At 36.6% G+C, this 16,930-nt stretch overlaps 1 protein-coding gene across 1 annotated transcript; it reads left to right on the top strand.

The window, feature by feature from the left end:
- Positions 1-457: 457 nt before the first annotated feature.
- On the top strand, positions 458-16,615 carry LOC110790978 (uncharacterized). The gene is made up of 11 exons (XM_021995733.2): positions 458-639; positions 3,408-3,653; positions 3,758-3,836; positions 3,915-4,009; positions 5,776-5,880; positions 5,971-6,050; positions 8,392-8,482; positions 13,089-13,196; positions 15,012-15,098; positions 15,988-16,050; positions 16,217-16,615. Exons 2-11 carry the CDS (start codon positions 3,420-3,422, stop codon positions 16,352-16,354), a joined length of 1,080 nt encoding a protein of 359 aa, XP_021851425.1. The 5' UTR covers positions 458-639; positions 3,408-3,419; the 3' UTR covers positions 16,355-16,615.
- Positions 16,616-16,930: the final 315 nt, after the last annotated feature.

The raw sequence follows: 16,930 nt of genomic DNA on the forward strand, positions 1-16,930 counted from the left end.
TTTTTTAGATTGATGTTGAGAAGTTGGCAAAAATAAATCAACATGGAAAATAGGAAAAAAAAATATAAAATGGGTAAGAGTTAAAATTGAGAAAGATTTCATTACTTCACATATCAAATATTTAACCTACCTTTTTAAACTAGTAAATATTCCTCTAAGTCAAATATTTAGTAGGGAATTTGTTTTCTTAATGTGTGCCCATGGGCACACGTTAGAAAAACCCTTTCAACTTTTAACTTTCAACTCTACATAAATCATATATTCCCACTAAAATCACAAACCCTCAACATAATCAACACTTTAAAATACGGCTTAACAATGACTATATGAACGGGCTCAAAAGCTAGTTATGATGAAGGTGAAAGCTAATTATCATTGATGCTTGATTAAAAATGAAAGCTAATTGTTAAGGCGTTTTCCTCAAAATTAAAAATAAAAGTACTAATGTGATATTTGAATGGACAGTTGGACAAAGCATGCACTACGGACTACCTCCCCTGATCCCCTCACTTGTCATTCTATTGCTCCGTCTCCTCTTCGTCGACATCAACTACAATTTCTCACTCTCTTGATCCCTCCGCCGTATCCTCTATCCTCGCCGGAAAATCAGGCCGCCGGTATCCACCCGCCGCCCGCCTGGTAACTTCATCGTCTTATTTTTTTTAATTTGCTTTCGATTCCCTCGGCTGATCTGAGAAAAAATGATTAATAACCGATGTTTGCTGCCACGGCTGCTGCCTCCATTCTTCCGCCACGATGGCTTTGGTGGTGGCGGTGGTGATAACCGTAGAATTAGATTAGTTATTGATTATTTGATATGATTTGTTCAGCATTTCTGCTTTTTTGATGTTTTGACTAGTATTAACATGAACGAATTAGTTCGGATTGGTAAATCAGATTTTAAAGTCGTTTTCAGATATGATTGAGTATCTATTAGAATTTTTTTACTCTAGTTTCTAAATCCTTATTGAGAATTGAGAAATTGATTTAGTTGTTTAGTACTTTATATAGTACAGTATGTAGTTGTGTTTTAAAATGAGTTTACATCATTTCATCTCCGTTGGTTCGTGAGTTATCTTTCAGATAGGGTTGGACCGTGGGTAAGTAAAGTAGTGTGAGGCCAGAAAAACATGGTTAAATGTGGGTAGAAATGTGAAAGTGAATAGAAAGATGAAGTTGTAAGAGAAAGTGTAGGTGTTGTGAGGAAAAAGGGGTTGATCTGATGAAAGCATGCAAGGTTGTAACTTGTAAGATATAAGTAATGGCCGACATCACCCCGGGGGTGGGAATCTTATACCAAATAGGTAACGCGATGATATTTTTTGGACATCATGAGATGGCTATCATGAAAGTGAACATGTTACGGAGGGAGTATAGCTTAGAGTAATTAACTAATAATTGGTGTTTGAGTACATCGGGTGTATATGTACTTGCATGGTTAATGTACTAGTTCTGACTTGTGGTGAGCTCTTGATAGCTTAGTAATGAGTTACAGAGTATCGTTTCAAAGAATTTTTTTAGACCTTCATTTAGTTATCACTTCGAAATTATTTTTACCCTGCATCTTTCACATTGAGTTTGGTATCGTAAAACATTATTCAATTCCAAGACTTGACAAAGTTGTTGTCCAAGTCTTGTAAAAATGGAAGGAAATTAAGATTTTGGATATGGAGATCTCTTTTTGGTTATCACCCTAGTAGGTTTGACAAGTTTAGACTGATGCTATAGTATATATTTTTGCTCATGGACTAATCATGAAGTAAGAGGATTGTATTGAGAAGTTGAAAATTCCGTTTAAGCTAGGCTTTAATCTAAGCAACCCTTAGGACACCTCCTCGAATTGGCTCATTCAATAGATAACCTTGAAATATGTTATGTGTGAAATAAATGAGATTTTAATCTTGGTTTACATATTGCCAGAATTTTGAATGTCCTTTTTATAATAAATCATCACAATTCCATGTTTTTGAGACTTGAATGAGTTGAGTCACTTGTACATATACCTACCTTATTTCACAAGTGGCTATGATTTTATGTAGTTATGGCTTAAAAGCTATTGCTTGCTTGAGATCGATGTGATACTGAATGAAATATAAACCTTTCGAAATGACATGCTATTAATCATCTCAAGGAGTCATAAACATGCTTTTTAAATGTGATTTGGTTATATTGCTTTCTAAATGTGATTTTGTTATATTGCTTTCTAAATGTGATTTTGTTATATTGCTTTCTAATTGTGATTTGGTTATATTGGGAGCGTCCATGGTTGTTGTTAAATCCAGAAGGGAAATTGTTTTTGAGCTATGTATATGATTTGAGGTAATAAAATAATTGATAATGATACTGGACTATATTAATTATCTTAAGTGGAAGAATAAAGGGTTTAGGCCTTGGTTTGTATCCCTAAGAGTAATGGACACATTATTTCTGCTTTCTGGCTTTATTGACTGATTTGTGCCACACATGGAAAGATATTGAAAATATTATCTCTTTGGTTTGACCAGACAAGCTTCTTGATCAAGATCTAAGATAAAGTTGAGGGGTTGTGTACACTAGAGGTATTGGTGGTACACTAACCGGGGTTATGTGGTTTACATGCGATAGGGATAAGTCGGCTCCCGAGTTCGCTTTTGTAATGAAATTCGTATGGATTTGTGTTGTGAATGAAATAAGAAACTGAATGAGATGGAGATGTGAATGTTCATCAGGCGTTTATGCGTTTGTGTGTAAAATTTATTTTATTAAAATATGAAAAATTTCTATTTTGGTTCATCCCACAATAATAGTCCACTTTCCTTCCATAGTAAGTTAAATTCTAAACTTTCCCATAGGTCCCTTGTTATACATATTTTGTTCCCATGAGCCCATGACTTCATTAACTCCAAATAGTTCCAACATGATTATTCGAGTCTTCAAGGATATAAACATCCTTTTATTAAGATGATTGTGGATAATATCTAGCTATAAAGGCTATGTGTTGCTTGGGAAGAGGTTTGCTTCTTGAATCTTGATGCTGGTTAGACCCACCCTAAAGTTTCTAACTTTGACCCCAAAAGACAAAAAAGTATATAAAAATGAAATGAAGAGACTCAGAGAGTAACATTACAAAGTATTATTTGTTGGATTTGTATTTGAAAGGACTTCCATAGTATATCGTATGTTTTGGTTCTTTACCAAAATTTTGTGCAGTCCTAGTTGTAGAGGAAACCTAGCTACATTTTCATTCTTACTTCTCAGTTAATCTTATTAATCAGAACACGCAAGCTAGAGCTCATGACCATATCAAGTACGGCCCACTGAATAGTCCTACCAGTCTACCACCACTAGCTCTCTTTTGCAATATCCTCTTGCAATTTTTAAAATATTTCAGGAAACCTTAATTTTGTCTTCTACTGAATTTTTCCTAGTTTATCGCTGAGATGGGGGATCAAATGAATCAACCGGAGCCGAGAATTGAGGAGGAAATGGAGAAAGTGGTGGATCAAATTAAAGAATTGCAGGAAGCAGCGTCATCTTTGATTTCTATGTCATCGAGGGAAGAGAAAAACCTTCAACATCGTGCTCTTTCACTTGATGCATCCATTGCCAAACTTCGTTCCTCCATCAGTTCTCTCACATCTGATGGCCGCATGGATCCCAAGCTAGCTGAAAAGGTTCTTCTTTGATTGCTTTAGAGTTGAGCTGATTTGTGGTGTTTTTTGTTTTTTGCTGTAATTGGGACTTCATCTCGAGGATGACTTCATATATTTTTGTGCAGCTCGAGGATGAGTTGAATAAAGCAAAATGCATTCTTGTTGATGGAGATGCTTCTTCTTTTCTTGCTGGCAAAGTTGACAGTGCGTGTCATTTGTTTTCTCACTTGGAACATTATTCTTTGCTATTTTTGGTGAATATTTAGTTTGGTTTCTATATAGGTCGGTTCTTAAAGATGTTTCTTGGTCCTATTAATGTGCGAGCTATTAGGAAGGATGTGCAGTTTAAAGTGAAAGAGGAATATAATAGTTACAAGGTTCGCTCTTTTGCTGATTATTTTTGTATTCTTCATTGCCTATATGCCTTTATAACAAAGAGGAATTTGTTGATTTTGTATTGGTTAGAACTTGACACTGAACGAGTACATTGCATTTATTTTAGCAGTTAAAAAAATTGAGCACCAAAAGGGCATTGTTAAGACGTATGAAGCTTTGTAAGATGCAAAGAATAATAACACTTGAATCTTTCAAAAGGACAATTTAGAGAAAGAGGAAAGGGAGTGGGAGGAAGTTCCTAGGTGATTGTGTGCCTTTCACAAGTCACTCTCGAGTTCCAAATTTTGTGCTTGCTTTATCTATGCTAGTAGCTTCCCTTTTTCTAAGTCTTAGTTATACTTGCATAAACTCCTCAAATGTGATTTTGGCCAATTTCTTCAATGTTTGGACCAGAAATCGAAATAGGTTTTGCATTTGGATTTAAAAAATTCTTGTTATAAGGGTTTGATTATATAAATGAGGGAGGGGGGGTGTGGAATTCAAAAGAAAGAAAATGGTTCTGTAAATTGGATTAACAGATTTTGCTAGACTAATATGGTTATTTGCTTCCTTTGAACTTGTTTGGCACTTGTGCTTGCCCTGAGTTATGATTTATGTGTGTACTTACCACTTGGGTCTTGAAGCAAGGGGAATATTTCTAAGCATGACGACAAGATTCTTATGTACTAGTCCCTTCATGTCATTTTAGTTGTCAAATTCCTGTTTTGGGTGTTAAAATTAGTTGTGAAGTTTCTCAGAATATTGATATAAACCATTCATTAAGGCTAAGTACTAATTGCCTAATATATAAAGGTTGGAGATATCACAATAAATGATGTTCCCTTAATTTTTTTTCAATTCTTAAATGTGATAAATAAGTTGGGACGGAGGGAGTTCCTTTTTCTAGTGCCATCTGTCTTCAAGATGCTAATATTTCTGTAGAATAGGGGTGGATCCAAGCATTTGTGTATGGATTAACCAATTATATAGTTTTCACTGTTTTTAGTCCTTTTTTGGTTGTGTGTGTGTTGTGTGTGGGGGGTGGGGAGGGATAATTTGTCCCATTGCAGTTATGTTTTTTCTATGTACTAAATTGTTTCCACTTTTCTGCATGTTTCTTAAATTGTTGCAACTTGGTGGTAAGGGAATTGGTCCATTTCTATAGCAGGTGGTTGAGATACAAATAAATGATAATGATAAATTTTCTGAATGATACATATTAAAACTTTTTGTTCAGCATTCAATGTGGATAGGTAAGGACCATAAAGCAAGGAATAGTGACGGTGAGCTGAAAGAAGTTTTCATAATCAAGTAATCAACCACACCTGTTATGCCATTATTATTACCAACGTTATGGAAGGGGTCCCTATCTTTGTCAGGGTAGGGGAGCTGACATGTATGTAACCTTGTTTGTACATTTGATAGAGTGTTGTTTTTCTCCTTTAATCAAACTTCTAACTGGAAAGAGTTGATTGACCTAACATAGTAACAAACAAAGAGTCTCAGAGGCTACTACTGAGAGATTTGATTTAGTTCACTTTATCCGTCATATTGTTGTGAAGTACGGAGTATATTTTTCTAGGCGCTTAAGTAGTAGAATATGAGTTTTGCATGTGTGAATACCATACTTTTAATGGATGGCCAAATCTATGTGCTTAGTGCCTCCATCTATTTCCTTTTGTATGCTTTTTATCTTCTATCTGTAGTCACTCACATTTTCTTTGGGTTTCTGGGTAAAGTTTTAATTATATCCACTCTGTGTGAGCAGGATAGAACTGCCTGCTTGTTTCTTCTCTTGCCATCAATTCTACTGATTCTTAGATCGTGGATGTGGGATGGCTGCATGCCTGCTTTTCCGGTTCAATTGTATCAGGTACAGGGTTACAGGCTTCATATGGGCACAAAACATTAATTTTTTCCCTGTTAGCTTTAGTTATTCACAGCTGTTTGTGTACTTTGTCAGGCTTGGCTTTTATTCCTCTACACAGGTTTGGCTTTAAGAGAGAACGTCTTAAGAGTGAATGGGAGTGACATTCGTCCTTGGTAATTGCTTTTGCTTCTTTATGCATGTAGTCCTCCTGCTTTCTCATATATATATATATATATATATATATGTTTTCTTGTGGTGCCCTTCTAATTTCAATATTTTAGCTTGTATGTTAGTTGACTTATATGGAACACTTTATTACTGGTTTGTGTTATAATTCAGGAATTTAAGTTTTTAAAGATTTTAGCTGGTTACCTTGACATTGCTGTTTTCTTTTCCTTTTAGGTTTCTAATGAGCATGTCGTGTATAATTAGATGTTGCTATGTGGAAGCATTTGTTCATAAATTTGTGGTCACGTACAAGTGAACACTATCTGGTGGATTACTCTGCTCTCGATAGAGTTATACACATTTTTACAAGTGTATATATGTGCTTATGGTGTGAATGTACTCATGGGGAATGGAGTTGTTTTGTGCTCGATAGCTTACCAGAAAACATACTATGTTTATGCTCACAAGCTGTTGTTCAATATATGGACCAAACATTAAATAAGACCCAACAGGCGACATTGACAACTCATCGATTTCTAAAGTAGGACTCAAATAAACATATCTGTCTCCATACTTACCTACCCCTTCCCTAGTAGTGCCCCACAGTGACTGCCACGTGCCACTACCTGACTGCTGATCGTCGCTGGTGAGTGTTGATCATCATTCTGCTAATGGATCAAATTGTCAAAGACATTATTTCAATTGGGCAGCAAACTCCTTTCCAGTTGTGCTATTTTTACTGAAACTCACCCGAAAAATAGTTATCCGAAAATTTGACGTTTTCACTCTTAAGAACCTTTAAACCAGAAATATTTACCCTTTTTAGCTCGTTAGACTTGTTCCTCCATAATTCTGATGCGTGAGAAGCGGACTCTTACTGAGGCTGGAAGGGGGTTGCCCCCTGCACGATTTTGAAAATATCGGTTATTAAATTCCCCCCTACAAAACCTAATGCATTAACTGAGAATCTGACATTGAATCTTTTCACCACATGCTCCTCTGTCAGTTCTTGATCTTTCAACTTCCCACTCTTGTCTACTTTTTCCTTAGAATGTTTTGGCTCTTTTACTGTCCCTCAGGTTCATGGGCATCAGCATTTAATAAAATAAACTATTTCAATGTAAATGAAATCTTCAGTCTACCTTATCTCAAAAAAAAATAGAAATTAAATATTACTCCCTCCGTCCCGGAATACTCGACCCGGTTTGACCGGCACAGAGTTTAAGGGACTTGAATTGACTTATTTAATTTAATAGGTAGTAGTTGATGGTGGGGTATTATTTTAATGTAGTTAGTGGGAGGTGGGTTAAGAGGTGGGGTTGGGGGAGAGTAGGGGTTGAATTTTTAATTATTTTTTGTATGGAGTAGGGGGTAGGTGGGTTAATAGGGGTGGAGTGAGAAATTATATAATATTGTTAGAATATTTCCATTTTTAGAAACAAGTCAAGTATTAAGGGACGGCCCGATAAGGAAAACAGGTCAAGTATTCCGGGACGGAGGGAGTAACAATTACAATTTATAGTTTTTTACCCTAATACGAGTATTTAATTTTTAATACTTGTGTATTCATTCTTACAATTTCCACAATTCATAATTTAAATTACAATCTTTGTCACGTGATACATCTAATATTCTGAACTATAAGCCAAAAAAGTTGTTTAATCGCTAGATCTAGACGACATACTTTCTTTGGTCTATTGAAGGTCCACAAGCAAGTATAAGTGGGAAAAAGGGATTTGAACCTGTGAACTTAATAGTTGTTTCTGAACGCATTTACTTATTACTACTATGTGGAATTATGGAATGAAATGGAGGATCCAAAATATCTTAATCAGATTGTTGCCATTTTTTTTTTTTTTTTCGAGGGAAGGATTGTTGCCATATTGCTTGGAAGCACATGCACTAATGTTCACCTAATATGTTATGGAGTTAGACTTGCTCATTAGATTAACATACAATTTATTACAACGTATATTAGATGTGTAAAACCAAAGTTGCAGAACTGAGTTTAAATGTATAAACAATTGTTTATGAAAGCGTGACCAGCAGTAGTATTTATTTTTTGTTTAGCTAATATATGGCAAAAATCTACAAAGTCATTGATGTAATTAATTTTATTTGTACTATAATTGCATATCCCATCTTATAATTTTAGTGGTTTACCATGGTGCCACTGGAAGCAGTTTTATATTATTCGTGATTTATTTTTCCACTTCCCCCCCTCAAAGGCTCCAAGGGTGGCTCCTTTTGTGCAGCGTTAGCTCCTTATAATTTTATCTTAGTCAATGACTTAAACAGTGATTAATTCACTAATCTGATTATAGTAACCATGTGCTTACTTTGCAGGTGGATTTATCATCATTACTGTGCAATGGTAATGGCCCTCGTGAGCCTTACTTGGGAAATAAAAGGCCAACCTGATTGTGCTCGAAAGCAGGTCAGTTTGTGTAGAATGCTTCATAGTAAAGACTATAGAGTTCCATAGTTGAGATTAATCCTTCAAGTGATAAAATTCATCTCACATTTTTACCAAACTAAGTTGGTCAGCTGCAGTTGTGGATATTCAAGTTGTCATCTTTGTTATGGCCTACTGGCAATGCTCTTGACATATATTTTATAATAGAAGAGAAAAGGACTCCAACCGTGAATGTCTTGACTATTGGAATTTCATTAGATATCCTTTCTTGTTAAGTTGAGTTCAATTTTGACTTGCTTTTCGATGACCAAGTCCTATTACATATGGTTGCTAAATAATTGCTTTTAACCAACTGATGCTAATGATCTTCTCAGCCGTACATACTAAGAAAGTAAGAATTAATAATGTATACATCTTTCCCCCCGAATTTTGAACTCTAATGCTTAAGTTTCTACCCTGGTAAACAAAATTTATTTGTGACGGGAACTCTTGATCTCAAAGGTGCAAGGAGTTTTATGCTGGTGAAGGAGTATGCTTTACAAAATGTCATGATTTTATGTGAACAAGAGTATGAAATAAGACACTATGATACCATTATTAGAGTATGATCTCGCAATACTGTTGATTTTTTTTTTGGCAAATGAAAATTATGATTATTTACCAAGGATAACAATTACAAACAAGCATCAGAACACCTAGGATAAGTGCTAAAAATTTCCCCCCACCTTCTAGGAAGGGTTTGGGAAACCCCACAAGCCATCTAAATGAAGCACTGTTTCATCTTTTTGGTGCATCTACAAGCAACATTAAACAAGATTTATGAGCTACTGTACCACAACTAGCTAATTTGTTATTGAAAACCTTAGAATTCCTTTGCTACCAAACTGCAGAGATTGTCTCAGTAAATGCCATGCTATGTATTCCTGCATCTCTAGTACTCCTGCTCTTCCTTGTTTCCCACTGAACTTCTTGGAAATCCAGATTCCAGAATGTTCCTAACCAAACCCCCTCTTTCCCTTTGGTTATTCTATTCCCTTTACCGCGTTCGAACCAAACGCCCCCTTACAGTGTTTGATTTTGTAGGCTGTTTGTTTTGGAGATATAAAAAAATCTCAACCACCGTGTTAGTGTCCCTCTACAACTACAACCACCACTATCCCTCCTCCCTTGCCTCCTCTTTCACCGCCACCCTCCTGCCCTGCCGCCCTCCTTCACCGCCGCTACCCCCGGCCCTCCTCTGCTGCTGCCTTCGCTGCCGTTAGCTCCTCTCTAATTCTTTTATTTTTATAAAACCTCTTTTACTCTCTTAGATTTAGATATATGGTCATTATTGATGTCTGCCATTGGGTTTCAAGGGTTGGGGTAGGTTTTTGGGTGGGTGGGGGTAGGAATTCGTCGGTGAAGGTGGGTTTTCAGGTGGGATGGGGTTTCGTTGCGGGATAGGATTTTCGGGATAGGATCCACCTCTTTTGATATCCACCTTGCGGTTCAACACTAGGGAAGAATGGTCAGATAAACCTGGATTCAAATGTTCAACAAGTGAATTGGTGTACACAGAATGCCACCATGTATTTCCACAAGCTCTATCAATCTTAGAGCTGATTCTTGTATCACCCTGCCCCTTATTACTTCGTGAGAAAAAGTGCCCGCTACTTTTGATTTCAACTAAATCTGTATGCTCACTAAGATGCTCAAAGTCCACCGTTTCCTTGGCTGTGACTCGGTTACCAGAATACAATACTGATATTCTGAATTGAGGTCAACAAAGGCCCCGTAATGGTAGTAGCAAAGTGCTCAAGATCTCTCCACGTAGGTTTTCTAGTATCTATAGCATGCAAGCCACAGATTGCAGTAAAAGCAGTGCCAACATTCTCATTTTTTGTATTGATAAAACCGTGAATAAAATACTCAGATTAGCTGCAATCTGCATTGTCTACAATATGTTTCCAAGCAACCCAAATTCCCCCCCCCCCCTAGGTGAGAAAGAGTAGTTACTCATATTTCGAAACAACTTGTGACTGAGAAGTTACCTGTGCATGATACTGTTCCTACTACCTAGGTGATCCCTACAACAACACTTTTGGGTACAGAAAACTCTAAGATGGCTACATTGGAGAAAACAGTTTAAGGGGAAGATGATGGTAGGAGAGTTGTTTCTAGAAGGAAGAGGGATCCCATAATAACACCTATTTCTATGAATCTGGGCTTTGCTCAGGTCACTGGTACACTGGCTTCTCTTTTGATAGAGGTGGAGGTAAGGAAGGTACTTCAAATTCTATAACATGAATATTTCTACATGGAATGTTCGGTGTAAGAATGATCCCGATAAAATAGGGGAAATAAGGAGGTTTATTTATAATAATATCAGCTTGGAGAGTTGTTTCTAGAAGGAAGAGGGATCCGATAACACCTATTTCTATGAATCTGGGCTTTGCTCAGGTCACTGGTGACCACACTGGTTTCTCTTTTGATAGAGCTGGTATAACATGAATATTTGTACATGGAATGTTCGGTGTAAGAATGATCCCAATAAAATAGGGGAAATAAGGAGGCTTATTAATAATAATATCAGCTAAGAGAGTTGTTTCTAGAAGGAAGAGGGATCCCATAACACCTATATCTATGAACTGGGCTTTGCTCAGGTCACTGGTGACCACACTGGCTTCTCTTTTGATAGAGGTGGAGGTAAGGAAGGTACTTCAAATTCTATAACATGAATATTTGTACATGGAATGTTCGGTGTAAGAATGATCCCAATAAAATAGGGGAATAAGGAGGTTTATTAATAATAATATCAGCTTTTTTTCTTTTCTTGAAACTAAAGTCAGAGAACAGAATAGTATACAAATTATGCATACTTTGGTATGGAATGGCATTGGGATTGTAACTACTCTTTCTCACATAGGGGGGGGGGGGGGGAATTTGATGTTCAACTTCTTTTGTAGAACAGGTTTAGGCTTGAAATTACATTGTTGTCCCTTTCCACAGTGTCCCACACTCCCACCATCTTGCATCGCTTGCAATAAGGAGGAAGCCAATCATACACCACTTTCTAAGTGATATTGGTTCCTGTAGGGTCTTGAAGTTTTAGGTATATCCTGTGTAACATCAACCTTTATCAGTATGCGAGCAAAAGACACTCTCATCTATCTCAAGGTACATTCATCAACATAGAGGGGAACACCAATAAACTCCTTATTCCACTGAGTAGTTCAGTGGGAGATTAGGCAACCTCACCCACAAAGGAATCCCTCTCAGAATCTCATCCTGAAAGTTGAAGTTTGCGGACCAAGGTTATACAATCGCATTGCACTTGGAAAGGTCCCTATTACTTGATGTTTACTGCTAGACTCACAAATAGTTAGACAGCTTAACAGTCGAACTCGAAAGCTGATTTTTTGTTAATATCTGTCAAGTTTGATTGTTAAGCTGTCTAGAACCCCTTAATATTTTGAAACGCATATTGGTAAATGCAACTTTAAACTTTTATTTGCTATACCTTTGATTGTGAATGAAGAAGGAAATTTTCTTGCATTTTTGTACCTTTTCTGGAGTCAAGTCGATTTTACTTATAAATAATATGGTTTTACTAAATTTCGTATAGATAATCTTTTTGAATAGCCGGTAGAAAGAAATTGGTTAAAGAAGCTAGTCACAAAAGATCTCTGGAATTGAATTGTTTTCGACATGCTCTTTCAACATAATCTTCCCTGGCATAATATTTGTAAGAGTAAAGTCACTAAACTGAATTTTACATCCATGAAAGTTGAAATACACGGGAAGAGTGAGTTATGCAAAAACAGGGTCCATAAAATAATTTAGTTTGGTGTTTATATGAAAGGTTACACAGGTTACACAATTGAATAACCAGTTCTTATTTTCCTCCAATACATTTTTCCAAATAATGGACTATGTCAGTATGTCCACTAACACTAGGTTGACGGCTAGTTAAACTGTGGGTAAAGTCTCATGGTAGTGAATATTACGAGTTAGTTTTCGCCTGGAATTCTATGTGTAGAACATGAGACCGATATGGGTCTTACAGAGTAGGAACAAGGCGAGAAGGAGCTCACCACATGAAGCAACACTCTCTTTTCTTTAGTAAAATATTGTACGCTGAATAACAAAGTAACACGTACAATTTGTGAAAATTTGCATTAGTGTTGAATAATACTATATCATATAAAAAAGAGACTAGGACTCATGGTTTTATTTTCCCTCCCTCTAACACTTAAAAATCAAAGAGAGTATGTTATATTGTTATAGATGAAGTTTATTGGCCTACCACTGTGATCAGCATCTGACCATTTTCCGTTCCCTGGGATCATGCTGGATGTCAATGTGACATGTTGCATGTCAATGTGAATAATTATTTATGAAGCTGAATTTTATTTAATACCGTATTTGTGAACTCTTGAGAGTTTAGGGAACTGTAAAGGTACTTTTTTTGCACCTTTGAGACCGCTATATGCCTAGCAGCCTAGGCAATGTCCTATCATTAGTAAGTCAAACTGTTAAAGTCAATGGTTTTCTTATGCATGTCGAGGCTGATCATTATTTGCAACATGTGATTCATCAGTCTGGCTTGTTCTTGTTTGTTTTATGACTCATATCCAATGTAATGCAGAGAGGGGTAGAACTTTTCCTACAATGGGCCATGATGCAAGGAGTTGCAATGTTATTGCAAAACCGATACCAACGGCAGAGGCTATACACTCGCATTGCACTTGGAAAGGTGTGTTCTTTCTAACTTGATAATTAGATCATCAGCTCATGGCCTGATATACCCCTTGAATATTGTCAAACTAAAAGCTCTTAGCGTAATATGTTGGGCTGTTAACTTAGATTTGAGGAGTTAGAAGCTCAGGAGTTTGTAAGTGGTATGAATGTTGGACATCCATTGGATCTTTTATTGACTGCACCCTGCATTGTGCATTGTGTCTTGATCTTGGTTCCGTGGATACTGGATACATAGGAATACTCTACAATGGTCAGGTGTGCAGCCCTAAAATTGTCCTTAAATTGCAACAAACTTATGGTGGTTATTTCAAAGAGTCTCAAGTTAGCGTGCCATAGTATAAAAAAGTTATAAAAGGCCATCAAGTTAAGTAGTGATTTGTAGTTAATTGATTCAGTTGCGTATTGCATCCTGGTTGCTGTGAGTATGATGAATTTATTGCAACTACATCAAATGAATTGAGCTCTGTTACCCAGACTCTTCATTTTATCTCAAATACCTGTGTCGAATCCCAGACACTCAGACATGTGTGTGGACACTTTGACACTTCATTTTGGACCAAAATCCTGACCCGAGTCGGACACGGGTACGTGTCCAAGTGTCCGACAAGGCTATTTTGTGAAAAAAATTGCATGTTTTTGGTCCAAACTGAAGTGTCCAAATGTCCATACCCATGAATCCGAGTCCGGGTAACATAAAAATTGAGCATACATAAGGGTAAAGGGCGAATAATTCCATGCACCATGGATTTTCCAATGGAGCTCATAAAAGGTTGTCTCAATTTCTCATATAACTTAGAGTCTACATCCTGCTCATGCATCTTATTAGAAACAGATTGCTTGAAGAATCACAAACTGGTCTACATTTCTCCATGAGTAGACTGTAATCACAAGAAGAAGTAGCTGTTGTCATGATTGTGGTAAAGATTGCAGGGTTGTGTAAGCAACATGTCATAGTTGTTATGGGGTTGCCAATACAGCTTGAATGACAAATTTGGAAAAACTCGACTTCATCATTGTAATTTAAGTGTTGGTAAATACTTTTTTAGATTATAGTTACATGCATCAACATCTTATGTTTTGTGCAGAAATGAGGTATTTTTAAGAGTCAACTACAATAGGAGCCTAAAATGTGAATTTACTAGTATTACTATTCATGACAACTTTAATAACAGATTAGTGGATGATGCAGTAAGATAACTGATATTTCTGTGTGATTTTAAGACACGTGCTATGGGATAGCCCATGCCCAAAACAGTTTAGTTGAAAATCCTTAATGGCCTTTATTATACTTTCTCTGTTTTTTACTTGCAACATTTGGATTGGGCATAAACATTAAGAGAAGTAAATATCAAGAATGTCATGTGATAACAAACAAATTAGGTAGAAAAGGTTAGGCATTAATGGTAAATATAAAGTATATATAAGGGTAAAATGGGTATTTGATGTATGAACACACCAAAAAGCATGTTCATGCATACCATAAAAGGAAATAATGCAACTAATATGCAACTCTCAGAAAGGAAAATGGTGCAACTAAAAAAACCGGAGGAAGTATATTTTTATTGCATAAGTGTACAAAGCTTCCCGCTGATTTTTTCGACACCTCAATGTTGGGCCTGAGTTGTCCATAGTTGTTGCCTTGCCTGTACCCCCCCCCCCCCCCCCCCCCCCCCCAAATCATAGATAAGGTGAAAATCTTCCCGAAAAAAGAAGGAGAATGAGAGAGGAGAGGGACCCCCTCCTTTCTAATACTTATGCTCTCTGTGTCATAGTATAGCAGTTTACACTGTTATCTTCGGACATATTTCAGGCAAAGAGAATGGATGTTGTATGGGGAGAATCAACTGGAGAGCGTGGCCAGCTTTTGCTGCTTTGCCCTATACTTTTCATTTTACAGGTATTTGGGACTAAGTGTTATTTCCTTAGGAATGCTGCAGAATTATTATTTTTGCATAATGCATATTGTACCTATACTTTTTCGTTTTACAGGTATATGGGGTTGTGTTGCTGCATCAAGAAGGGGAATTGTTATTTTTGTTTATTGCTGCAGGATTTTGGTTGTTGCGATGTTATGTAGGATTAAAAGTAAAACTTATAATGACATGCTTACAGCCTTAGAGTTGAACATTAAATGAAAAAATGAGTGGTCAGATTTGGTTGGGGTTATTTTTTATTTTATTTTTCTGTGGGGGGGTGGGGGGTGATGGAGTGAATAGGGAAGGGAGAATGACTAGAACAACTACGTTGCATGACTTGTGTTGGTGGGTTCTGGAATCTTATTTGTCACTAACCCTACCCATATCAAGCCAAACTAGTGAAAAGGCTGTTTTCAAGAGTGGGGAAACATTGTGTTCGAGGGAAATGAGAGTGGTAAGGAAATTTTGTACTTTGTATTTGCAACTGAATGGGTCTGCCCTTTTCTTAGAAGTTTTAAGACGTACTTTAGTATATCATGATAAAGCTGAAGTAGGAAGAAAAACAGAAGCTTGATCCTATCCGGTAAAATGAGATTTTAGGTGCTTCTCAGAGGCAAATTGGGATCATATTGTGCATTTTCACCTCCCTTAAATATGAAGTTAATGTTGAGGTTTGAATTTCAAATAGAAGGCAATCAATTTTGCTTAGTGAAATGGGCAGAGTAAAGTTGGTGTATACTTGTGACGGATGTCTTGTTTACTTCTGTGTTAGATATGTTCAATAAATCTGTTGAATCCTAATTTGCCAAAATTGAACTCTGCGGCAGAGAGTATGCTTATTGATTGTATGTACTCTACAATTTTTTTCAGGGCTTTGAGGCATATGTTGGATTGTTGTTGCTTCGAACTGCTTTTGTTGGAGTTGAATGGCAGGTGGGCTACCTTGTCCATTAATGTGTTTTACAGCCTACTTATTGTGTTTTAACACTTGTGCTTAATATTTCAATGCTTTTTCCATAGAGGAGGGAGAGTTCTGTTAACACTTCTGCTTAATATTTCAATGCTATTACAATAAATTAGTAACAAGCACATTTGGCAGGTTGTTTTCTGTGGATTTCTCCTGGTTTTGATGGCAATTGGGAACTTTGTGAACACGGTGCAAAGTTTACTTGTGAAATCGCGAGTTAAGGCGAAGATAAAACGGAGTAAAAGTAAGCTGCAGATAGATCAGGAATGAAATTTCTGAAAGTTATAATATTTTCTATACTCTTCTTTTTTAAATGTATAGTATTGGTATGTTGGGTCACTTGCCTGTGTTCTGTATGTGCTGTAGGTTTTCTTAAGTTATTCGTCTCAATAGGGAAAAATACATATACATAGAAAAAGAGATCAATGTGTATGATCGTTAGTTTACCACAAACTACTTCCATTTTTGAGGAGATTGCCTGGATTACAATTGTATCAGTGAACAATAAAATGGGTGTTTCCCGTTCTTGAATCTCATGTATTCATTCTACCTGCTCGCCTTTTTTACGCTTAGTGGTGCATCGAAATGAATAGAAATTTCCAAAGATGTACAAAGTTCAGATTCTTAAAAATGCTCAGCAAGACAAGGCAGCTTATAAGGATCTTCTATACCAACATTTCTTCGAAGTAGCTATTGGTAAGTTCAACATTGCCTCCAAAACTTAAATAAAATAGTTTAGTCGCTCCCACTATCGTATTGCTTCTGGAATCAATCTTCTAAACATTCTTCAACACCGTTAATTGCTTGGAACACGGTTTGTCAACCCAAAGCACAAGAAGGGTTGGG

The sequence above is a fragment of the Spinacia oleracea genome, chromosome 3 (genome assembly GCF_020520425.1).
Source record: "Spinacia oleracea cultivar Varoflay chromosome 3, BTI_SOV_V1, whole genome shotgun sequence".
Taxonomy (NCBI): Eukaryota; Viridiplantae; Streptophyta; class Magnoliopsida; order Caryophyllales; family Amaranthaceae; genus Spinacia; species Spinacia oleracea.